General features: G+C 34.5%; 3 protein-coding genes across 3 annotated transcripts; 1 reads left to right on the forward strand and 2 right to left on the reverse strand.

The window, feature by feature from the left end:
• Positions 1–2188: 2188 nt before the first annotated feature.
• On the reverse strand, positions 2189–6742 carry LOC133196041 (IgGFc-binding protein-like). The gene is made up of 5 exons (XM_061331992.1): positions 6681–6742; positions 3078–4381; positions 2492–2579; positions 2326–2376; positions 2189–2208 (listed from the first exon to the last, which is right to left on the reverse strand). The coding sequence occupies exons 1-5, from the start codon at positions 6730–6732 to the stop codon at positions 2189–2191; spliced, it is 1515 nt and encodes a 504-aa protein (XP_061187976.1). The 5' UTR covers positions 6733–6742.
• Positions 6743–12075: 5333 nt separating this feature from the next.
• LOC133196042 (uncharacterized) lies at positions 12076–14798 on the reverse strand. Its single transcript, XM_061331993.1, has 5 exons — positions 14753–14798; positions 13368–14668; positions 12553–12691; positions 12198–12248; positions 12076–12095 (listed from the first exon to the last, which is right to left on the reverse strand). Exons 1-5 carry the CDS (start codon positions 14796–14798, stop codon positions 12076–12078), a joined length of 1557 nt encoding a protein of 518 aa, XP_061187977.1.
• A 1533-nt stretch (positions 14799–16331) lies between these two features.
• Positions 16332–18057, forward strand: LOC133196043 (BTB/POZ domain-containing protein 6-like). The gene is made up of 2 exons (XM_061331994.1): positions 16332–16589; positions 16885–18057. Exons 1-2 carry the CDS (start codon positions 16396–16398, stop codon positions 17996–17998), a joined length of 1308 nt encoding a protein of 435 aa, XP_061187978.1. The 5' UTR covers positions 16332–16395; the 3' UTR covers positions 17999–18057.
• Positions 18058–22160: the final 4103 nt, after the last annotated feature.

The raw sequence follows: 22160 nt of genomic DNA on the forward strand, positions 1-22160 counted from the left end.
CCACTGGGCCAGAAAAGATGAAAATTATGTGGTAGCTTCCTGGGGAATTGTGGAATTTTAATAGTACAATTCATAACCCCCGTAGTAGGTTTGGGCCACATTAGGGGGATCAAAGATTTACAATAAAATATATAGGAACAATACTTTTAAGGACCCTCTATACACCGATGAAAAATGTTTTTTGGACTTTAAAAAAATTATATAACGTAAAGAAGGATATTTTGAAATTAACTAATTCATTTTTAATATAGGGAGCCTGCCTTTTTTAATCCGGGAAAAATCTTCAAAGACAATGAAGTAGTGATTAAGAAAAATCGCTTTTCCTTAATCAGATGGAGAAAATACATGCAAATAATGTCTTCAACTAATCTATCTTGGTCTAATATAATGTTTAGAACACTTGAATTTATTTTAAATTATGTCATACAGTGCAGATTACAACTTATTCTATTTTATGTCAAGTGGCGGGTCAGTCTAACTACACAAAAGTACCCTCAAATTAGGGTGCAGTGTAGAGAGGGTCCTTAAAGTATTGAAGTTTTACATGGGACTTAATTAATAGGAAATAAATTTTGAAAATCTTCGCAAGAACCACAATCATGCCACACATATACAAAGATTCCTAAACTGTGTGGATTAATTTTTTTTTAATTATGCCCCCATGGGTTAAAGTTTACTAAAATGGGGATCACATTTTACAAAATGCATTTTAAAAAAATAATCTTAAAAACTGCAAGGCCAAGTTAATCATAATGATATTGAAGCATCCCAATGTTTTTTCACGCAGATTTTGTCATGGGAATCTTAAAGAACTTTTTAGATGATAGATATATAAACGAAATGCATAAGATGACTTTTTTCCAAATTATATCATATAAAAAGAAGTTTTCTTTGAAAAGTTATTTCTGTTAAAAATATTCCTAAATTCTGAATGTTTCACGTTGCTGGCCATAGAGTAGTTTGATCTACACATTTATTTTTACGGAAACTTTGTTTTGTGTATAGTAATTTAGCTTAGATGAAATTTTGTTTGCTTGCATGTTGTATAACGTCCCTCTTGAGAATTTTTCAATCATTTGGAGACGCCACCACTTGCCGGTGGAGAGCTGCAAATTTTGAACTATACCCGGCTCTTAGGGCGATTGAGCAGTGGGGGATCTTTTTCGATCCAGCACCTACTGCGACACGGGACCTCGGTTTATACGGTCTCATCCGAAGGACCGGTCTCGACGTCCCTCAGTGGGATTCGAACCCGCGACGTAAGGATCAACTCCTTACTCTGCGACTCTAGAGCAAACGCTCTAAAATAAGTTTTAATGAAAGTAGATCTGTGGTTTATTATTATTTGTTAATTATCACTGGTAAATAACCTTGTTGTCCATGAGACCTTAAAAATCGATGTCTCGCGTCATGGCGTTGGCACGATAATGAACTATAGCTCTTTAAACAAGCATTCTGAGAGTATTGCATTAGCAATACTAGTCCCCTACCGGAAAGTGTAATCTGGTTCGCGTTAAAAATTGAAAATGCCATAATTCCGTCAAAAATCAATGAAGCAAAACGAAATGCAAACTTGATCTATAACTCATCAAGGTATAGTCACATACCAAAAATCAGCTCAATATCTACAAGCGTTTAGAAAAAAAAAGTGCGGAAAACCAAGTGGGACAGACTGACAGAGGGACAGACAGACGGACAGCTAGACAGACAGACGGACGGACAGACTCAAAGGAAACCTATAGTCCCCTCTGGTTTCACCGGTAGGGGACTAACAATGGCCTGAGTGCCAGTAAAGGTCCTAATCTGAAATCCTCAACCGGTATATGGTGACGTCTCGTATGACTGAAAAAAATCCTGCAAGGTACGCTACAATCATTCAAACTGTATGAGACGTAACAGTTCGCAGAATATTCTATTTAAAGTAACCATGGTATTACCTTTGTTGAGTATAAAAAAAAAAATCACGTATACTGTATGTCTATATACTGTATGTAATTGACTTCATAATCAGATTTAAAATCACACTTAAACTGAATGTAGAGTAGCATTTTAAAAGTTAACAGAAATTTCAATTTTTACTTACCATGACTACCCCTTGTGTCGAAATAAAAAAAAAATGGATGAATATCACGACTAGGAAAAGAAACACTCAGAAAAGCTTAAATTTTGATTTATTGACATAAAAGTTTCACTTCCTTCCGATAACCGCTGTAAAGAAAACAAAGAAATATTTCACTCTTCATTATGAAGATAGGTTGTAAGAAGCAATAGATTTTTCTTTCAGAACATATTAATAAATGATGAAGGGAAGTGAATAAGACTCACTCAAGGGCGTCCCACTACAGTCCTCGTCTATCCTTCCATCTGCATCATCGTCTGGAACAAAATAAAATGCTCTAAAATATTCTACTGAAGCATCTTTTGCTTTTATATTGAGGAAATCTTTGTTACATGTATTTATTAAAAGGGCACATAATTGATTTTAACGAACCTTTTCCATCGCAGTCCTCCTCATCTACCTCTCCGTCACAATCGTTATCTACTTCATCACCCGGAGACATCGCCTTCGCATGACAACCCTATAACAAAAGATGTACTATTTCAAATATATAATGAGACAAATAACTTAATTCTCAGAATCGTTTCCATCATTGCCTAAAAATAGCTCTTGCAATGCATGAAACTAATCGCGAAGCAATTTTAAAAATCTGTCATTGAGTCATTTTATGGCATTATTTAAAGCATCTTTTTTTCATTTAGAAATAGAAGGAATAGCAAACTTAAACATTTGTTTGCACAGGTACCTAATGAACTACTGCTAGACAGTGCTAGTGCTTATTAAGTAAAGATGAATTACAAATATACATTGTATTTGGGTTTCAGTCTTAAGGTTAAATACAGTGTAAGAAATTTTAAATTTTCAAATGTTTGTCTCTGTATATTTGAGCAACTTGAATAAACAATTGCTGATGATCATAAGATATATACGTCGTCGTTTAATTTTTCAAATTTTATAATGCTTTATGTTTTGATCATTTTTTATATCGATTAATACTGGATAGCCGGAATACACTCACAGAATTAACAGGTTGTGTAAGCAGACCGATTGGAAATCCATACGACTCGAGTTTGGCTTTTCCGAACACTATACCACCAATAACCGTGTTCGGGTTGTTATGCGTGACGGTATGGGTACCCACAGATATATTCACAAATCCCGCCGCTAGATTGGTGCCGGGTATGTGGACATACGTTTGATTTTGTGGCAGCGGTTTTCCATCTAGAATCAGACCTGCAGTCTGACTGGAGTCAATTACAAACATGAAATAGTTCTGATACTCGCCTTTGGAGTATTGGGGTGTTGCAAAAGTGTAATCTGCTGCATATTGTTCAATGGGAGGAATTGTAATCAGGCACGGATCTGCTGCGTCCACGTGATTGTGACCCCTATCCTGTGTTGCCGAAATCTGATACAAAGCAATTGGGTTATTAGACACTACGTGGGCGTAAAGTGCTGAGCTATAATTCCTCTGTCTATATCCCCCAGCATGAGCTATGTTAAAATGGTCTGTAAAATTTTTACCATTTATGACTCCTGTCACCGTTATATGCGTGTGGTCTTGGCTGGCGACAAATCTGAAAATATCACCCACTGCTCTCTCCGGGATTGGCACTGTGGCAAAGTTCTTACCCCAAGCTTGTACTGGAAGCAACATTTCTGTCAAATGGTCACGTGAAGGACCAGCAGTACCCACAACAGCTTTCTTGTTTCCGCTAATAACACCTATTGCTTTGTTCGATATGATGTGCGTTCCTGTAAGGTCTCCAACAGATGTGATTTGAAGGGTGCTATAGCGATTTAGTGTTACGTTAATCCAGTCATTGCCTTGATAGGTATGGTTACGGAAAATAACACTGACATTTGGATGGTTAGCCAGTTTGATATGAACTTTAGTGTGGTCATGAACACCAATCACAGCAAACTCACAATAATAATAGGATGGGGAGTAGGAAATGGTATAGTACTCTTTCCCCAGAACATCTGTAGGCAGTGCTAAGTAGGCATCGTCCGACCAGACCTCTCGGTTTACCCCGTATGCCACAACTTCTTCATCTGCCGAAATCAAAATCCCTTTAGTGCTAAGTTCGGTGTGGTTCAGTCGGAAATCTTGATCTACGACAACCCGGTGCACAATTCCACGGGAGACGACAAAATGTTCGTTTATTCGTGGATTGCTTGATCCCGGTGACGTCACGTTGACGTGTACTGGTTTGGTGCTTGAGGTGGTTATGAAGATTTCTGGATTGATGTCGGTGTTCTGCAGAATCTTGTTGTCCATGAAAGTAACAATGAATTGCTTACCCTTACTATCCAATGCTCCTGAAAACAATATTCTGTAAATGGTTACATATATATTTTATGATACACGAATACACGAGTGACACATTTTGAAATAGAATTTTATAATTTTTCTTTTCAATTTTTTTATTTCTGTCATTTTTATCATAAGAATCATTTGTGTCATTAGTTATAATAAAACGATAAAATATTGAAAATTGTAACAATTCGTCTTTTGGTAAATGCAACCATTTTCTTTGTTTTGTGGCAATTTTAAGTAAGAATACGAGGGCTGTTCGGAAATTATTGAGACTTTAACTCCAGAGAAGAGAGATCAAGTCATGAAACTTCACCTGAATTTTATCAAGAACTTTTAATGCAAATATGCAAAATCTCTTGTTGATAACATCATAAGATAAGTCACGGTGAAATTCTAAACTTTCATATGTCCATTGAATCGGAGCACTTTGCAGAATCGCAAAGTCATTTTAACGTTACTTCAGTGTTTGGTTCTTTTTTCTCACATTGAAATGATCAGGAAGCTCAATTGTTCTTTAAATTCTGTCATCACTTGATAACATTCTAGGAACCAAAATGGCGCAAATTTTCTCCTTTCTTTAACCTTAATTTTTTTTTTTTTTTTTTTTACAAACTTTTGTGTTGTTTCTACCCAAATGTCAAATAACTCTTACAGTCGGACGTGCCTTATTCGGTACCAAGACTGGTAAATTAATTTGTCCGCAATGACTGATGGTCGTCCAGCTCTTTTGCTTTCACTGTGGTTGAATGTTTTGTCAGAAACATGTTTAAATCAACGATAAACTAAAGCCGTAGCAGTTTCCTCTGTTTGTTTAAGGTCTTTTGTCTGAACAGTTCTACCTACTTAGGTCTGCACAAAAATTTATGTATGTCTACTGCTCCGCCTTGACGTTCAAATTCATTTTGCCACCATAATAAGATTTCTATACCTTCATGAAAAAACTTGAAGATATTTGTACTTCTAATTAAAATAATCTATCAAACAGAACAAGGTCAAGATAAAGATCAAAATATGGTATCTTTAATTTTATAAATTTCCATACATTCTCTAGGTCAACCAGAACTTAGTATACGAAGAGGCTACAGAATTCTAACATCTAATTTCGAGATTGCGCATGTAACCCTACCACCGACACGTCATTTAAAAGAAAAATTATAATATTTCTGAAATGTTCCTAGCTTTTATATATTTTTTGGTGTTTGTTACATGTATAAACCAATTTTCACCCAAAAAATCGTTGATCAGATAGGAAAATATTTAGAATGTCTCAATAATTTACGAACAGCCCTCGTATATTAAAATATTAATACTATCGTAAATTAACATAAATTACAATAAAAATATGATAATTATTTGATGGATGTGCACGTGCAAAAAGAGGTAAAAATAAGGAAAGTATAAATATAAGTGGAGTGGTAGATTCGATTAATTAAGATCAATTAATATCAGAATTCAGTACTCAAATATATATATTTTGGTACTGAGATTTATATACAATGTAATTAGGGAAGGAAGGGAAACATGCGTAACGTTACTTTTATGACGAATTAGATTTGGTGGTTATCAATGAGATTCAGGACTGAGTATACAAGTTATTTCTTTATACAAAATGGATGAATAATCAAATTAAAAGGAAATACATATAAAAGACTGGCTTGTTTTAGGTCAGCAATGAGTAGATGTTTGTCTCGTGGTTATTGTTTCAAATATGCTTCATCATTTTAAATCTTTGCATATTTTCATTTGTCTATGCTGTTGGCACTTCAAAAAAATAGAAATACATGTATAAATATTGCTAATCAATGATTGAGATTGAGAATTTCGCTTGATGTTGATTATTCAATATAAAAAAAAAATCTGAAAGTTTCAATGTGTTTAATTTAAACATGCTTTTAATCAAAGTTGCCAAACACCGTATGCGTTCCATAAAAGGCATACCATCTATGATCGTTGTTCTGAAGACTGGAATATCAACTTAACACTCATAACATGTATTTTATACAAAATGATTCAATGACTCCAATATCAATACTTGCGCCAGATTTGTGATATAAACATATTAAAATATTTATTTATGAATGAGAAATTTATCGATGTTTTGCCACACAAAGATAACTGAATTTAAACACAGGAAAAAATTGTATACTCCTTTTATGCATAGTTCAAAGATAAAAGAATTTGATTTCACCTTAACAGCCTTACTTCTAGATCAGTGAGATAAAAGTCTTTAAGTAACCTATCTAGCTACTGAAGGTTTTATAGAATTAGTTACTTCCTTTTGATTTGTTTAATACAACTCACCTTTCACAAAGGGGAGAGCCAAGAGAAGAAAAACCCACATCCGGTTTGCCATACTTGTAGAATGGTTTGTCCAAAATGGTTTGTCAAAATTCGCAAAAAAGAGTTATCTCTAGAAATATTGTAAGAGATAACCTCTATCTAATTTTGAAGGACATACGTTGGAACCAATAGTACATAGATGTCGAGTGTACTTTTGATTTTAGCAGAATGAGAAAGTTTATTGATAAGCTGTAGCAACACACCTAGCTACCGTACTTAGAAAGTACATGCGGCTTGGCCAAGATCAGGTGCCCATGTTGGTTGCAGATTAACAAAAAATAGAGTTAAATGATTGATTGATTGATTGATTGTATGTTGTTTTACGTCCCATTCGAGAATTTTTCACTCATATAAAGACGTCACCATAGACCGGTGAAGGGCTTCAAATTTTGACCTTTGCTCGACACTCAGGGCCATTGAGCAGTGAGGGTTCTTTATCGTACCTACGCCTGCCGTGACATGGGGTCTCGGTTTTTTAGGTCTCATCCGAAGGACCTTCAACTTTCACTAAGTGCCGAACGCATGGCGAAGGAACAGTTGCTACCCATTTTTCATCGACTTAGGTCAGTCGCGGCCGAGATTCAAACACACGACCTCCCGTTCACGGAGCAAGCGTTCTACCGACTGAGCTACTGTGAACGGTTCAAGTCAAATTAAATGTATTACTTGTATGTTCTAGGAACACTACATCTTTTGGCAGATTGTCTGAAATTTCTGTCCATTTGTTTCAAGCGGTTAAAAAGATTTCACTCTTACTATAGCAGAGACCCAAGTGGGCTACGGACTATACATATTCAGGCATAACATTTATCTTTATCATATTCAACTGAATATAAAAAAGTATAATTCAAATACAAGCTCTTCACAAAATATTTTCTGAGCAAAAAAATTACATATTTCATTTCCATTAAAATGTTACAGTATATAAAGGACATGGGTAAATTTGTTAATCTTTGAGAGTTTTTCTACTCTTAATATTTGGACATTTGAAGTAAAAATACATTAAATTACTTTCAATTTCTCTAAAGATACTGTATATGAGGATGAAAATTTCTAACTTATTTGGTAATACTCAGACAAAAACTGTCAGATATTTTTTGATTGATTGTTATGAGACCTTGGGCTACGGACTATGCATATAGTATTTTTCATTTAATGAGAGACCATAGAAAAATAGCATGCTTGTATCAGTAAAATCTGTTAGAATTATCATCTTGGAGTTCACGTGTGTGTAATGCATATTAAATCAATTTATACAAAAATCCTGTGAAATTTAACAAAAACAAAAACTTTATATAAATTCACATAATATAAATTGTAAGAACAAAGTAATACATGTCAATATTACATGTAATTGGTGTTTTCACTGTTTTGAAAACCAAACATAGTTTAAGACTATACCGGGTATATATCTAAAGACAAACAATGAGCTTTGATTTAGCATCTTAGAAGGATGAATTTCATGTGAGCACTGGGGATACGGACTATTGTGGACAATCAACTGAAAGAAAATATAATTGTATAATTAAATTTTTGGCATTTTTTTATTATTTGGTTTCCTATAACAGTTCACACCACTTAGTTTGAGTATTTATAATACCATACTTAAAAATCAATTGTCAAATATACCGTGTACTTTCAATGCCAAATGAAATTCCAGCTCAATTACGAGGGTCGGTCAATAAATAATGCAAAAGATCATCAAAAATAGGAAAAGCGTGTAAAGCAGATTCCTAATACTTTCAATCCCTCTAAGCATTCTCTGTTAACATTTACACGTCTAAATTCTTTGTACCCATGACCAGAAAACCTCAGCATACTCATCTTTAGGGATGCCCTAAAGACACTGACGAATAGCATCTTTCCATGATATACCTGAAATTGTAAAATCTTTCTTTGATTGCTTTAATATGTTCTGGGAAGAAAAAGATCTCACAGTGGTTGTGATCTAGCTAATATGGAGGATGCCCAAGCTCTGTAAACTTTCCTTTCTTCAAAATTTTATTTATTTCACTATGCTTATTTGCAGCAGCGTTTTAGGGTGCAGAAAAAATACCCCGGGGACGTATTTGGGTTGCTTTGCAGGAAATCTGCTTAACTTTCCTGGGTGAAATGTTAACATAAAAGTTACTATTGATAGTCCTTCCTTTGGCTGTATGTGCATGTTAATAAAAAGAAAATTAACTAGATGCGATCTCGTTGCGAGCAACGAGTGGGTCTTCCGTCCGATTTTTGATAAGATGAGATCAGAATTTGACTGAGACTTTCGTTCAAATATAATGATGTAAATAAATTGTTAAGAGGAACAATATTGCTTCAGTAATCTGTAACAAAATACTGATCATTAAAGATTATAGATTAATGGGGACGTTTAGCAAAAATTGAAAGGTAACATATTGTTCAGAACATTATTGTGAACATCTTTTATTCAATAATGCTTATCAAAATATTTCCCACTTTCGAGATATAAAGCGTCAAAGATTTAGCATTCTGGCCCCCTAATGTCCCCTTATAACGTAACATATGATGTCAACAACATGTTATATAGTTAAGGAGTACGAAGATGATCTATTTTGCCTTAGTAATGTATTACAAAATATTGATCGTTTAAGAGTTATTGATGAAAGACTTTCGGCCCCTATCGGCCCCAATTTTGAGGGGCCAGTCCTTTTTTCTTGATATCACCTTAAAGCTCTTATGATTTTGAACACATTTTGTTCATCAACTATTCAGAAATTCTTTTTCATTTCCGAGATATATGCAAAAGAAATATTTAGGGACCTGTCCTTCAATTCCTTAATGGACACGTTTAGCAAAAATTGAAAGGTAACATATTGTTCAGAACATTACTGTGAACATCTTCAAAATATTTCCCACTTTCGAGATATAAAGCGTCAAAGATTTAGCATTTCGGCCCCTTATGACCCCTAATTATGCAACATATGATGTGAATAAGATAATATGTAGTTGTAGTTTGCTCAGACAAACATTTTTGCTTCAGTAATATTTTACAAAATATTGATCGTTGAAGAGTTATTGATGAAAGACATTCGGCCCCTATCGGCTCCGATTTTGAGGGGCCAGCCCCTTTTTCTTGATATCACCTTAAAGCTCTTATGATTTTGAACACATTTTGTTCAACAACTACTCAGAAATTTTTTTTTTCGTTTCCGAGATATATGTAAAAGAAATATTTAGGGGCCGGTCCGTCAACTCCTTAATGAGACGTTTAGCAAATATTGAAAGGTTGCATATTGTTTAGCACATTATTTTGAACATCTTTTATTCAATATTGCTTATTAAAATATTTCCCACTTTCGAGATATAAAGCGTCAAAGATTTAGCATTATGGCCCTTTATGGCCCCTAATTATGTAACATATGAGATAAATATCATAATATATAGTTGTAGATTGTTCAGATAAACATTTTTGCTTTAGTAATGTATAACAAAATATTGATCGTTAAAGAGTTATGGTTTTAAGTCTTTTGGCCCCTCTTGGCCCCTAATGTGATGAGTCAGCCCTTTTTTTCTTGATGTCATATAAAAGATCCAGTAATTCTACACAATTTCTGTTCAATATGTTTTTAAAAAATATTCATAGTTTTGAAGATACGATAAAAAATGTCTCGAAAATTCACTCCTGATTCATGTCCTAAATTTCGACCCCTACCGACCTTGCATACTAGGCACTTCAAGAAAATTTGAAAACTGAGGTGCACAACTAGAACATATCCTCCATTATCACTGAAAATTTCATCACTCTAGCTTTTGTCGTTTTTGAGTTTTTGTGTAGACAAAATGGTCAATAAAAATTCGATTAAAGGGCAATAACTTTCGACCGGAAGTGTCTTATCAAAAATGGAATTAACTTCAGATAAAGACCCATCAACCCTGAAAATTTGAAACAAATTGAACGAGCCATCTCCGAGAAATCTTCTGCACAAAATTTGTAAAGAAAAAAAAGAAAATAATAAAACATATTTGGAGCTCTTGCTTCTCTTTGCAATAATAGGACGACAGCTTTCATTCTTGATCTTCCTTTTCGGCTAAAAAGGTACACCAATGTTTCGTCATCCATCACTAAAGTTTATCAAATCTTCTTTTTTGTAAAATTGTTTATTTTTAAATAGACCATTGGCACATTTAACGTGTGTTTTCTCTTAGACCTTTGTAAGGAGTAAGGCACCCATCTGATAAAATTATTGTAAGATTTATTTCATTTGTCAGAACTCTATAAACTGTTATGACGATGAAATGTTTTGTGTTTTAGCAAAGTCTATCAATGGAAATTTGGCATTTTTAGATATCATGTTGCTCACAGCATCCATATTTTTGGTGCCCCCAGAGATTTCGATCGACCACTTTGACTACGATCTTTTAATTGTACTGTTTTTCTTTTAAATTTCCGAATCCATCTGAAAACTATACTGCGTGAAAGAATAGTCTTTCCACATATCAAAATCATATCTTTAATATGTGTTATTCAGCTATTTATGTAATGACGCAGAGTTTTCACATACGCCCTCATTTTCATCTTCTTGGCAGAGATCATTTTTAAAGTTTTCAGCTCAGTGAAGTGACCATGCTTACTTTAAAAGTGAATTCGTTTGCGACAACAATAGGGAAAGGCATGGGGTTTTCTGTGATAAGGAGTTTTTTAATAGAACTTTTCTACTGTTAAAAAATAAAATTAAAGCATTATTGGTGTCCAAACAGGAGCTGTAATTAAATCAAGGCACGATTTTTTGGGGTGGTGGTGGTGGTGGGGGGGGGGGTGCGGACTATATTGCTTCATTGTTTCCGATTTTATTTTAATGTTTTAAAATGTAAAAAATCAAGTGCAACAGCATAACGCTTCAAAATTTGTGAATCTGAGACTTTATTCTGTTTTTTTTTTTCAAAGATACAGATACTTATATATAAGATATTATATACTAATGGAAAGCTCTCATTCTGCTCTTTGCAGTGCAGAAGACATTTAGATTAGATGTAACTGTAAATAGTTACATTTATATAACATGATTTAGTTGGAAATGGGCACCTGATCTTGGCCATTGAAAGCCATTATACAGTTTATATAGTTATTCTAAGATTGAAAGGTACATGTAGGTATGATGAATCTACAGTATCTTACCTATTTAATCCTGTTGTTACTCGGGTAACCAGCGAGTCTATACTTTTTTTTTAACAAAGGCCCCTGGGCATCAATGCTCAGCTGAGTCTCCTTGACCCTCCTAAACTTCGGAATTTTTTAAAAGAACAATTCATAGAAATATCTCAACTATTTTTTCTTTGAAATATTTATTTGAGTATAAAAGTTAGATAAAGAATACACTTCATATTACAAGTTGTATCACTTCCTACCAATAATTGCTGAAAAAGAGGTAAAGATATTTTTAATCAGCAATAAATATCAAAAATTTGTGTAGAGTTAGCGTATTAAATAATTAGTTTGGGAATACCTTATATACTTACAGATTTCTGTACCGCTACAGTCTTCATCGATCCTTCCATCTCCATCGTCATCTGTAAAATCAAAAATCACAAGAAAATAAAATGTAGGCCTCTCTAAACAAAAAGTCTTCAGAATCGCTTTGACGACAACATAACAAAATTATTAAGAACATAATAGGTCGAGATGTGTTTAGTATAGAAAAAGTTGATGCTGAAAAAAAAAACCATGAAAACCTAATGACACTGAGAAATGTTGTAAAGCCGTTCTATTCATAAAAAGGAGCATTCTGAGAAATGCTTATATTGGTTTTGCAAACCCTTTTGAACTCATCCTGTAACACAGTTAAGTATTAACACATATGTCGTCAGTCGTTACCTTGTCCATCGCAATTCTCCTCGTCCAATCTCCCATCGCAATCATTGTCTATTTCATCGCCTTTCCTCATTGGTGGTGCGTCACATACTGGGGTTTCACTTGTGGCCGGAGCAGTGGGTGAAGTCGTGCCGTGAGGTGGCTGATAAAGTTAGAATGAAATTCAAATGTGCACAAATTAAAAAACTACATGTATTTGGTAATTTAAATATTTCAATTACATGTATTATGACTATCCTCCGTTTACATGTTTTATTTTTCAAATATGATATAGGGAATCTTGGTAACCTGAGAGAATTCTTAAGCTTTACGGATTTGTTTAATAATGAAGCAATGGACTCGATTTACTCAAATACTGGCATGTCAGTCAATTTTTTTTATCACTTTGGTGAAGTTATAGCTTCTACTTTTCAATAAAGTTTGACGCTTGTTCGTTGTTACCAGAAGATGTCAATATAATTTAACGTATATCTATTAAGAATGAATTTATATTTTTTTTATAGTAACAGACATACCGGTACATGTATAAAGAATTTCAGAAGGAACACATCCGATATTTTTAATTCGTATACATATAGCACAAGCACAACTGTATAGTTAAGGATAACAGCAACTTTGAATATTGAAATAGAAATGAAAGAAGGTAATCACAATTGATAGTCAATTCGGTTTTTCGTTTTTGCATGTCAGATTTTTGGGGTTAGTCCCCCCTCCCCCCCCCCCCCCACTTTTGAAACCGTTGCTACGGACCTGTTTGTAAGCAAGTACAGAACACTTTATGCTAACAGCAAAGTGACAAGTGATAAGAGAAAACTTACATTTACAGGATTGATCGGTTTGACAAGGAATCCAATGGGAAATCCGTACGATTCCACACGAGCTCTGCCGAATAGGATACCTCCGATTGTGACGTTGGGGCTTGTATGCGTGACGGTGTGGGTTCCAACTGTTATATTAACGTACCCTCCTACAAGGTGCGCGCCAGGTATGTGCACATACTTCTGATGGTGTGGCAGTGGTTTTCCATCTAGAAGAAGACCGCCCTTTTGATGACTATCGATTATAAACATAAACTGATTTAGGTATTGGCCGTGTGAGTACTCAGGGGTTGTGAATGTGTAGTCTGTACCGTACTGCTCAATGGGAGGTATTGTGATCATGGACGGGTCGATATTTTCATGATGGTACGCCTGGGTTCTGGAAAATTGAAATAACGCAATAGGTTCACTGGCCACCACATGGGAGTACAGGAAAGAACTGTAAACTTTTTGAACATAGTCTCCGGCGTGGGGAATGGTGAAGTTGTCAAAGAAGAGTGTTCCGTTGATTTTACCTCTCACAGCTACCTGTGTGTTGTCTTTGCTTGCCACAAATCGGAACTCATCACCTACCGACCTCGCTGGGATGGGTATTGTTGCGAAATGTTTGCCCCATGAATGTACCGGCATCAACATTTCTGTCAGATGATCACGTGAGCCACCCGTATTACCAACTATTGTTTTCTTGTTTCCACTGATGACTCCGACAGGAAGACTTGAAATCACATGACTTCCGGTTAGATCACCAACGGAGCTTACTTGGAAGGTCTGGTATTTGTTCATAGTAACGTTTATCCAATCATTTTTGTGATAGACATGATTGTTGTACGTCACTTCTACTCCGTCTCGGTTCGGAAGCTGAATGGACACTTGTGTGTTGTCATTTCCAGCAATAACAGCAAAAACACAGTAGTAGTAGGCTGGCGCATAGGATATGGTGTAGTACTCAGTGCCTAGTACGTCTGTTGGCAAGGCTAAATAGGCGTCATCTGACGCTGTCTCTCTGTTGACGCCGTAGACAACTATCTCATCATCAGCTGTTATTTTGATGGCTTTGTTGACCAGTTCGGTGTGGTTCAAACGAAAATGAGGATCCACCTCCTCTTTATGGACGATGCCGCGTGTCACAACGAAAGACTGGTGGACTCTAGGGTTTGTGGAGCCTGGGGAATTGACGTGAACGTGCACTGGTTTATGACTGGCAGTGGTAATGAATAGTTCTGGATTGATGTCAATTTTTGGACTGTGGAAGTTGTCCAAAAACGCAACAATGAATTTTGTTCCCCTGTTATCCAGTGCAGCTTAAATATGTAAAGGATAATTCAAGTCAAGGCAGGGTTTAATCAGTTTACAAAATATAAAAAAAGAACATATTCAAAACTCACAGTACACCAAAGGAAGGAAAAATAGTCCACACAAAAAGGACTTCATTTTGTATACCACTGGCGATAAGAGTGATACGTATCGAGACGGATTACATATATATACATGTATATGCACGTAATTGTTGGTCAGATGTTTAATGCTCACCTGTAAAGGGCAACAGCTAAAATGTTTCTGTAAGGGAAAGATTGTAGCAAATGGAGTAAAACGAAATTTATTTGTGATTATAAAATGAATAAGCATTCTGAGAGTATTGCAAAAGCAATACTAGTCCCCCTACCGGCAAGTGTAATCTGGTTCCCCATAAAAATTAAAAAGGCCATAAATCAATCAAAAATCATTGAAATGGAACAAAATGCAATGATCTATGCCCCATTAAGGCAGACTCATACACTAAAAATCAGCTCAATATTTGAAAGCGTTTAGGAAAAAAATGGGGAAGACCAAGAGGAAATCTGGTTCCCCTTGAAAATTTCAAAAGGCAGTGTCTCCGTCAAAAACCATCAAAGCGGAATGGAATTCAAACTTGATCTGAAACTCATTAAGATTCACTCACATGCCAAAATCAGCCCAATATTTGCAAGAGTTTAGGAAAATAGTACAGAAAACTAAGTGGGACAGACAGACAGAGGGATAGACAGACGGACAGAAGAAGAAACCTCTAGTCTTCTCCGGTTTCACCGGTAAGAGAATAATAAAGACATGTACAAAATTATTCTAATTAATTACAAAGGGTGCGTTTGCTTAAAAAAGATGCAAATATTTTACATCAGTAACTGAGGTGTAGAGAAGTATCGTTCGCATTTCCTCATTAAAAAAAAAGTGTCTTGACGATAAGGAACTCGCTAGCGATTGAGTCTTCAAGTACTTCCGATCCACTGCAGTTAGCCAAAAATACAAGTAGTGACACTTTATGTTGGTTTATTCTTCTTATCTGCAACTTTTCTCTTTCCTATGCTCATATTCGTCTCGAAATTCATTATCACAGAAAGTCACAAAAATACAGGCTGTACAAGTTTTCTGGAAAATTAATGTCCACCCCAAACTTGCTTCATGCGGTACCTTGTCAGTCCGGAATCTCGAGTTGTCTCTCCTTTGAATGATAAACGAATATTAGTTTGTGAAATACGTTTGTTGCATAAATATTTCGAGAAAGAAAGGACAGATACTACTCTGAGGCTTGAACCTACGATTTAATCAAATGCACCGTCATTGGAGTCTTTTCTCCTTAAATTGTAGGAAATTTTAGAAGGTAATTAACAAATGGTCTTGTAAATATCAAGTATACACCCGGTATTTAAACTCGGTGGCGACAGTGATAGTAGTATTTCATACAGAGAGGAAAGTCATGGATCGCTACATTTGACAAAATCTTATGTTATTTTTCTAATGTTAGTATAGTCTTACTTAATAATCTGGTCTGGGGAATCAGGAAAACTAGGTAAAGTTTTTCAGTGGACAATCTATCTTACATTTGAAAAATGAAATATTTTGTATAATTATATCAAAGTGTAACATTTTTTATTATTACCGGTATGTTATGAAAATTGACCTTTTGTATTGTTTAGTTTTGATGGAGGTTGACAGTTCTAAGAGAAACGAAGACTGGCAGTCCTTTCGATCTGTTACTGACTGCAATAAATACATGCTGACCAATGAAATTAATTGTGACATCACTTTCTTGGTTGGAAGAGAGCGGCAACGCATGTCCGCCCACAAATATGTTCTTGCGAGTCGAAGCTCTGTGTTTTTTGCCATGTTTTACGGTCCTGTAGCTGAAACAAATAATGAAATTGAGATTCCTGATCTAGAGCCAAAAATTTTTGCCTCTCTTCTGCGGTAGTTTGGAAACAGAAAAAAAATCAAATTAAAATTAATTTTCCATCTATTTTCATTGTATATATATATATATATATATATATATATATATATATATATATATATATATATATATATATATATATATATATATATATATATATATATATATATATATATATATATTTTAAATTTTCATATAAAAAAAGAAATTTGTTTTATTACTATGAAATTAAGTTACAATCTGCCCTGTAACTACATTTCATCAATTTGATAATTCTTTTTTTTTTAACTATCTCTCTCTTTCTTTTTTCAGTTTTCTGTATTATGAAGATTTTACCGTGCAAACGAACAATGCTCCAGATTTGCTCTACGCAGCAAACAAATATGGTCTGATGAAAATTGTGAAAAAATGCAAAAAGATTCTGGAAGAGACCATGTCGGTATCGAACGTCTGCAACATCATGGAAAGTGCTCATACTTTCAACGACGCAGAACTTCTCCGAAAGTGTCGCGAATTTTTCTACAGAGAGCCCGTGAAATGCATCCATTCAGAATCCTTTTTAGATCTGTGCGCAGAATGTGTAGATAATGTCATTTCCTCTGACGAACTTACCGTAGAAGAGTACTTGATTTTCGAGCGAGTTCTTGAGTGGGCAGATGCTGAGTGTGTTCGAAAAGACAAAGATTTAAATGATTCCAGTAGACGACAGGTCCTTGGTAAAATTTTAAATCACATCAGATTCCCTGTTATGGATTCAAAATATTTTGCAGAAAAAGTAGCTGGTCGCGAAATATTGTCGAAGTCAGAAAGACTTGCTATTTTCACTTTCATCTGCAGCGGTCATAAATCTCAGACTGATTCGAATTTCAAGTCATCTAAACGGAGAGGAAGATATGTCAGATCTAGTTCTACAAAGCAAAATACCCATATTTCACAAAGTAACAGACAAAGAGTTGCGATGCGATTTGCGCGTGAAGGTCATGTTTCCCTAAGGAACGAAAATCTATGGTATGTCGGACAGAAAGCAGATAAAATTGACTTTTCATCTTCCAAGACAATATATATTCATGGAGTCGTGGTGTACGGATGTGGGATAGAGGGAACAGAGTACAACGTGAATGCTTCCATACTTAGAACTGGTTTACCGTTTCTTTCAAATGAACTTTCCCATGTGAGCACTACGATTCCTGTGACTGTGCCATATAAAACCTTCAACATATTCTTCCCAGAGCCCGTGCACATTGCGCCAAATATAAAGTACACGATAGCAGTGACCATGCAGGGTCCACGAAGCTACTGGGGAGAGGGAGGCGAAGAATCCGTGACTAGTGACGGTGTTCAGTTCGACTTTTACAAATCGTCAGGGGAGACAAATGGAACGGATGTGGATCACGGACAAATTCCTGGACTTATATTCATTAAATAATATCTGAATTTGAGTCAGCTGACTCACGCAAATGCTGTCTATAAACAATTTATCTTCAATTCTTGCACTCTCATTGAGTGGCTATGTACATCATCATACATTTACACTTAATGTACATTGTTTTCAGTAATGTGTATATATCACTGTTTCATAAAACATGCACACTACGACTTTATTCTACAAATCATCTTTTCTTTATATACATTAAAATATTCTAGGTATATGATTGCTTTGTCTTCATTGACGTGAATGTTCCCATGATCTGTCCATTGATTTAATTGCTTTTTCTGGTTGTCTTAACTCTGTTCTGTTTAAGTTTAATAGGTTAAATCCTACTTACTATTGGTAAGGTTAATTAATCATTAAACTTTGACAGATTTTGAATCTTGAGAATCAAGGCGAAGCCAATTGAAATGTGTTTGGCGTTCGTTTTCGAATCATTGAAGGATTTTATCTCTATATTTGCACTTAAATATTTCCAAATTTATCGAATCAGCGAGAAATAGTAGGCCAGTATGTCCTCAATGATATGCACGTGTCTCTGTTGCACTTTGCGTAATGTGAAGCCAACAGGTCTTTTAAGAAAGACTAAATACCCTGAAATCAAAAAGTTCGTTGATATCATAAACTTATATTATTTAAGCTTTATCGGTTGTTGTGCTGTTATTATGCCTATATATAGGATAATGCTTTGCATACCGAATTTAAACATACAAATAAATATTACAAGTTGTTTAATTTTTTTCTTTCAGCTTTTTAAAAAAAATTCCTTTCACTATACTTATTGTAACCTTGCTTCAAAAATGTTAACAATACGATATATAGAGATACAGACTATTCTGAATCTCACTATAAAAATTGTTATAAACATATACATTAAAGTATAGCTGAGATTTATAATATCAAATTTGAAAAGCAAGCAGTTGTGTACAAGTTTTGGTGGGCGTGTGTCGTGATCTTCCAGATAAGTCTATTTGCAATGAAAAATAATCCCAAGTATTCACTGTTCCGATTTCATTTCAGGTTTGATTTCAGTATTTTTATTTCAGGTTGTGGGCTGACAGTCATGCAGGATGGCGGTCAAAAATGGTTACTTCTGTCTAGTTCACACTGTCAAGTTCATTAAGGTGCATCATTTATTATCAGTGTAAAATAGTTCTGTCCTTGTCATCAAAATGCATTGTTATACCTTTAAAAATCGGTTCTTATATAAATCTATACTAAAAAACGTCTAACATTTCCAATGTTTTACTGAGCGGTCATAAAAAAAAATCGATGTTTGACCGCAGAATGAGATATTGGACCTGTCGATGAGATTTTGGACCGCTTACGTCACAGTATTCGCGGTATTAGGTAAAGCTTAGGTGTTCAGCAGTGACAGCAGTCTCCGGAGTAGCAGAGGATGGTACTTTCTACGACAAGTGGAAGTTTACCACAGATGATAATGATGTCTCCAGTGTAAATAGAATTGAGCAAGTTTTACCGCAGTGCGAGTAAAAAAAAATCATCGTGGAAGCCAGCAAAAAATGAATAAAAAATATAAAAGTATAACAAAACATTTATTGACCGTGTTCTCGAGCAAAATGTGTTTTGTCCACCCCAAGAACCAAACTGTTTCCCTGAGGCCTAACGGCCTCAGGCAAACAGTTTGGTTCTGGGTCCGACAAAACGCATGTTGCCCTCGAGCCCAGTCAATAAATGTGTATTGTTTGCAGTGATACATTTACGAATATGGCTTTGCTATTAAACCTTAAAAATATCACCAATGTTTTGTTATTTATCAAGACATTTTATATGCATACTAGCATAGTGAACATCATGTCTATTAAATATTCATTGTGATTTTTTAAAGTTTAACAATCTATTCTGGAAATTTGATCGAGCGTTATTGGACTAAGCATTTAAAAAGTCAATAAGAAGACATAATTGCTAGATAAGTCTTTTTTTATGACTTGGACACTTCGGAAGAGTAATTTTCTATAAACAATGTTTGCTTTGAGTGCATTGTCATATGTCAAGGTAAAAAAAGTTTTCTTTTTCTATTCACCTTAAAGTTAAATTTTCGATAGGACGGGTTGTACGGAATGCTCTCTCTTCTTTTTAATTTGTTTGCATTTTGTCAACTGTTCTGTTAAAAGCAATAAAGCTTTTTTTCTCTGAAACTTCTTCCTCAGCCCCTTGAAGCAGTGGAATTATCTTGAAAAATGGACATCCTGATAAAAGCAACAGGTAGGGCGTGCCTAAAATTATCTATGTGCTTCATTACATTTATTTATCAACTTCAAACAAATAATACTTCAGGTTGAGGGTTTAAATTATTCTTGGAGTTATTTTTCCTGCTTCTGTGTACATGTTTTAATGGACTTTATTCTGATTTTTTTTCGAAGGATCCTGTATAATCTGTTCAAAGGTGGGAAAATCTCACATCCTTATGGAATAACACGAACATGAAAGGCTTGATGCATGTTTATTGATATTCGATAAACCAGAAATCCGTATTCAGATTGTAGCATAATTCAATTCAAACATAATCGATGTCCTCTCTCAAATTCAGAATTTGTTCAATTTAAATTTGTATCAGTTGTCATACACAAATTTGAATTGAAGAATTATAAATTTTAGAGAGGACACTACTTTACAGAAAACTTTCTTTATGAAAGAAAAAAGTGTCTTGTATTAATTTTGCAAAAAAATTTACCCACTTTCAAATTTCATAGTAAAATAAAATTATAGAACCAGAATTTTTTCAACCTGATTCTAAGACAGCGATGCTGTGAATGGGACACATTTAAGTACAGTGTAGCCCAAACGTCTATATATCTCCACTTTGACTGACAGAGATTAATTGCTATTCCTGGAAATCTTATGGTTCATCTTTTCTTTCTTCTTTTTTCTGTTCTAATTCTTCTCATACAACCTGGTGATATTCTTTAATTTTTGTTTTCTTTTTTTAATGAAGAAGTGATTCTCTGTTAAGCGTTCTGTTCATGAATGAAAGTTCTTCATCGTTTGTGATTAATTAACTAAACTACTTTCAGATTCCATGTGCTTTCACGACATAACATATTCTACATGAAAACTGTATACGTAAATGCACACAAGTCGACATGGTCATAAACTTAAGAGAAGTTATGGATCAATCGGCGATTACATTGAATATCGATATGCACATTGTTTGCAGAGAAGAAAAAAGAGCTTGCCTAAACAACATATAGTATTTGTCTAACATTTAAGTTCTTTCATTTGATATAGAGTTACATACAACATATCTATGAATTTTTTTCCGATAGATTTATGGTCCATATTTTTTGAGCCAGGATTAGGATGAGCTTATATAAGTATTTGGTCTAGCTGTCCTTCACCTGAAGCAATTTTCTACTATTTTGGATTACTGTAGAGATATGACAATTTAAATGCATTTGTACGGAAGACTTTTTTTGATTGGCCGAATGATCAAGAGTTTGTATTGAATCTGTTTGTATATTGAAATCTATTTGTATTGAAATCTATTTTAAGTAACAGAATGAAAATGTTCTATTGTGAAAATTTTGCATGAAATTTGATTATTCACGAATTAATGTAATCAGGAATTTGAAAACCATATTACAAATGTTTTAAACAGTTACATGCGACCTTTAAAATTAGTTCTTTGGAAAATATTATTTGAAAATATTCAGATTCTAGATTATTTTAGGGGATTTTTTTTCTTTTTATCAAGAGAACTTCGGTTTTAGCTTAGCAGAGACAAAGACTTAAGTGGACCTAAGTGATGCAAGTTCTTCATCAATCGGTCTGTCTTCTGTCTTTAAATTTTTCACATTTTTTACGCATTCTCCAGAACCGGTTGGCCACTTTAAACCAAACTTAGCACAAAGCATCTTTTCATGAAATATAATTGAACATAGGAAGGGTCCATTGAAAACTTTCTTCGTTAGAACTAAATGGACACAAATGACATTTTACTGAATCGTAGTGAATATGTGTATTTTTAATTATTGTCCCGAGGATGGGCTGAGTTTACATTTTGGTTCATCTTTAAAGATTTCCTTATCAATAGCTATAAGCCTATTGAATGTGAAATGGGCTCATATTCATGTAGTGTAGATTGAGGTCTATTCATATTGTAGCCACAGGAACGAAGCAATCTAAGAGTTCAAAGGTT

Source organism: Saccostrea echinata, unplaced genomic scaffold, assembly GCF_033153115.1.
Source record: "Saccostrea echinata isolate AGI-Se365-2 ecotype Australia unplaced genomic scaffold, CSIRO_AGI_Sech_v1 ptg000030l, whole genome shotgun sequence".
In the NCBI taxonomy this organism is placed as follows: Eukaryota; Metazoa; Mollusca; class Bivalvia; order Ostreida; family Ostreidae; genus Saccostrea; species Saccostrea echinata.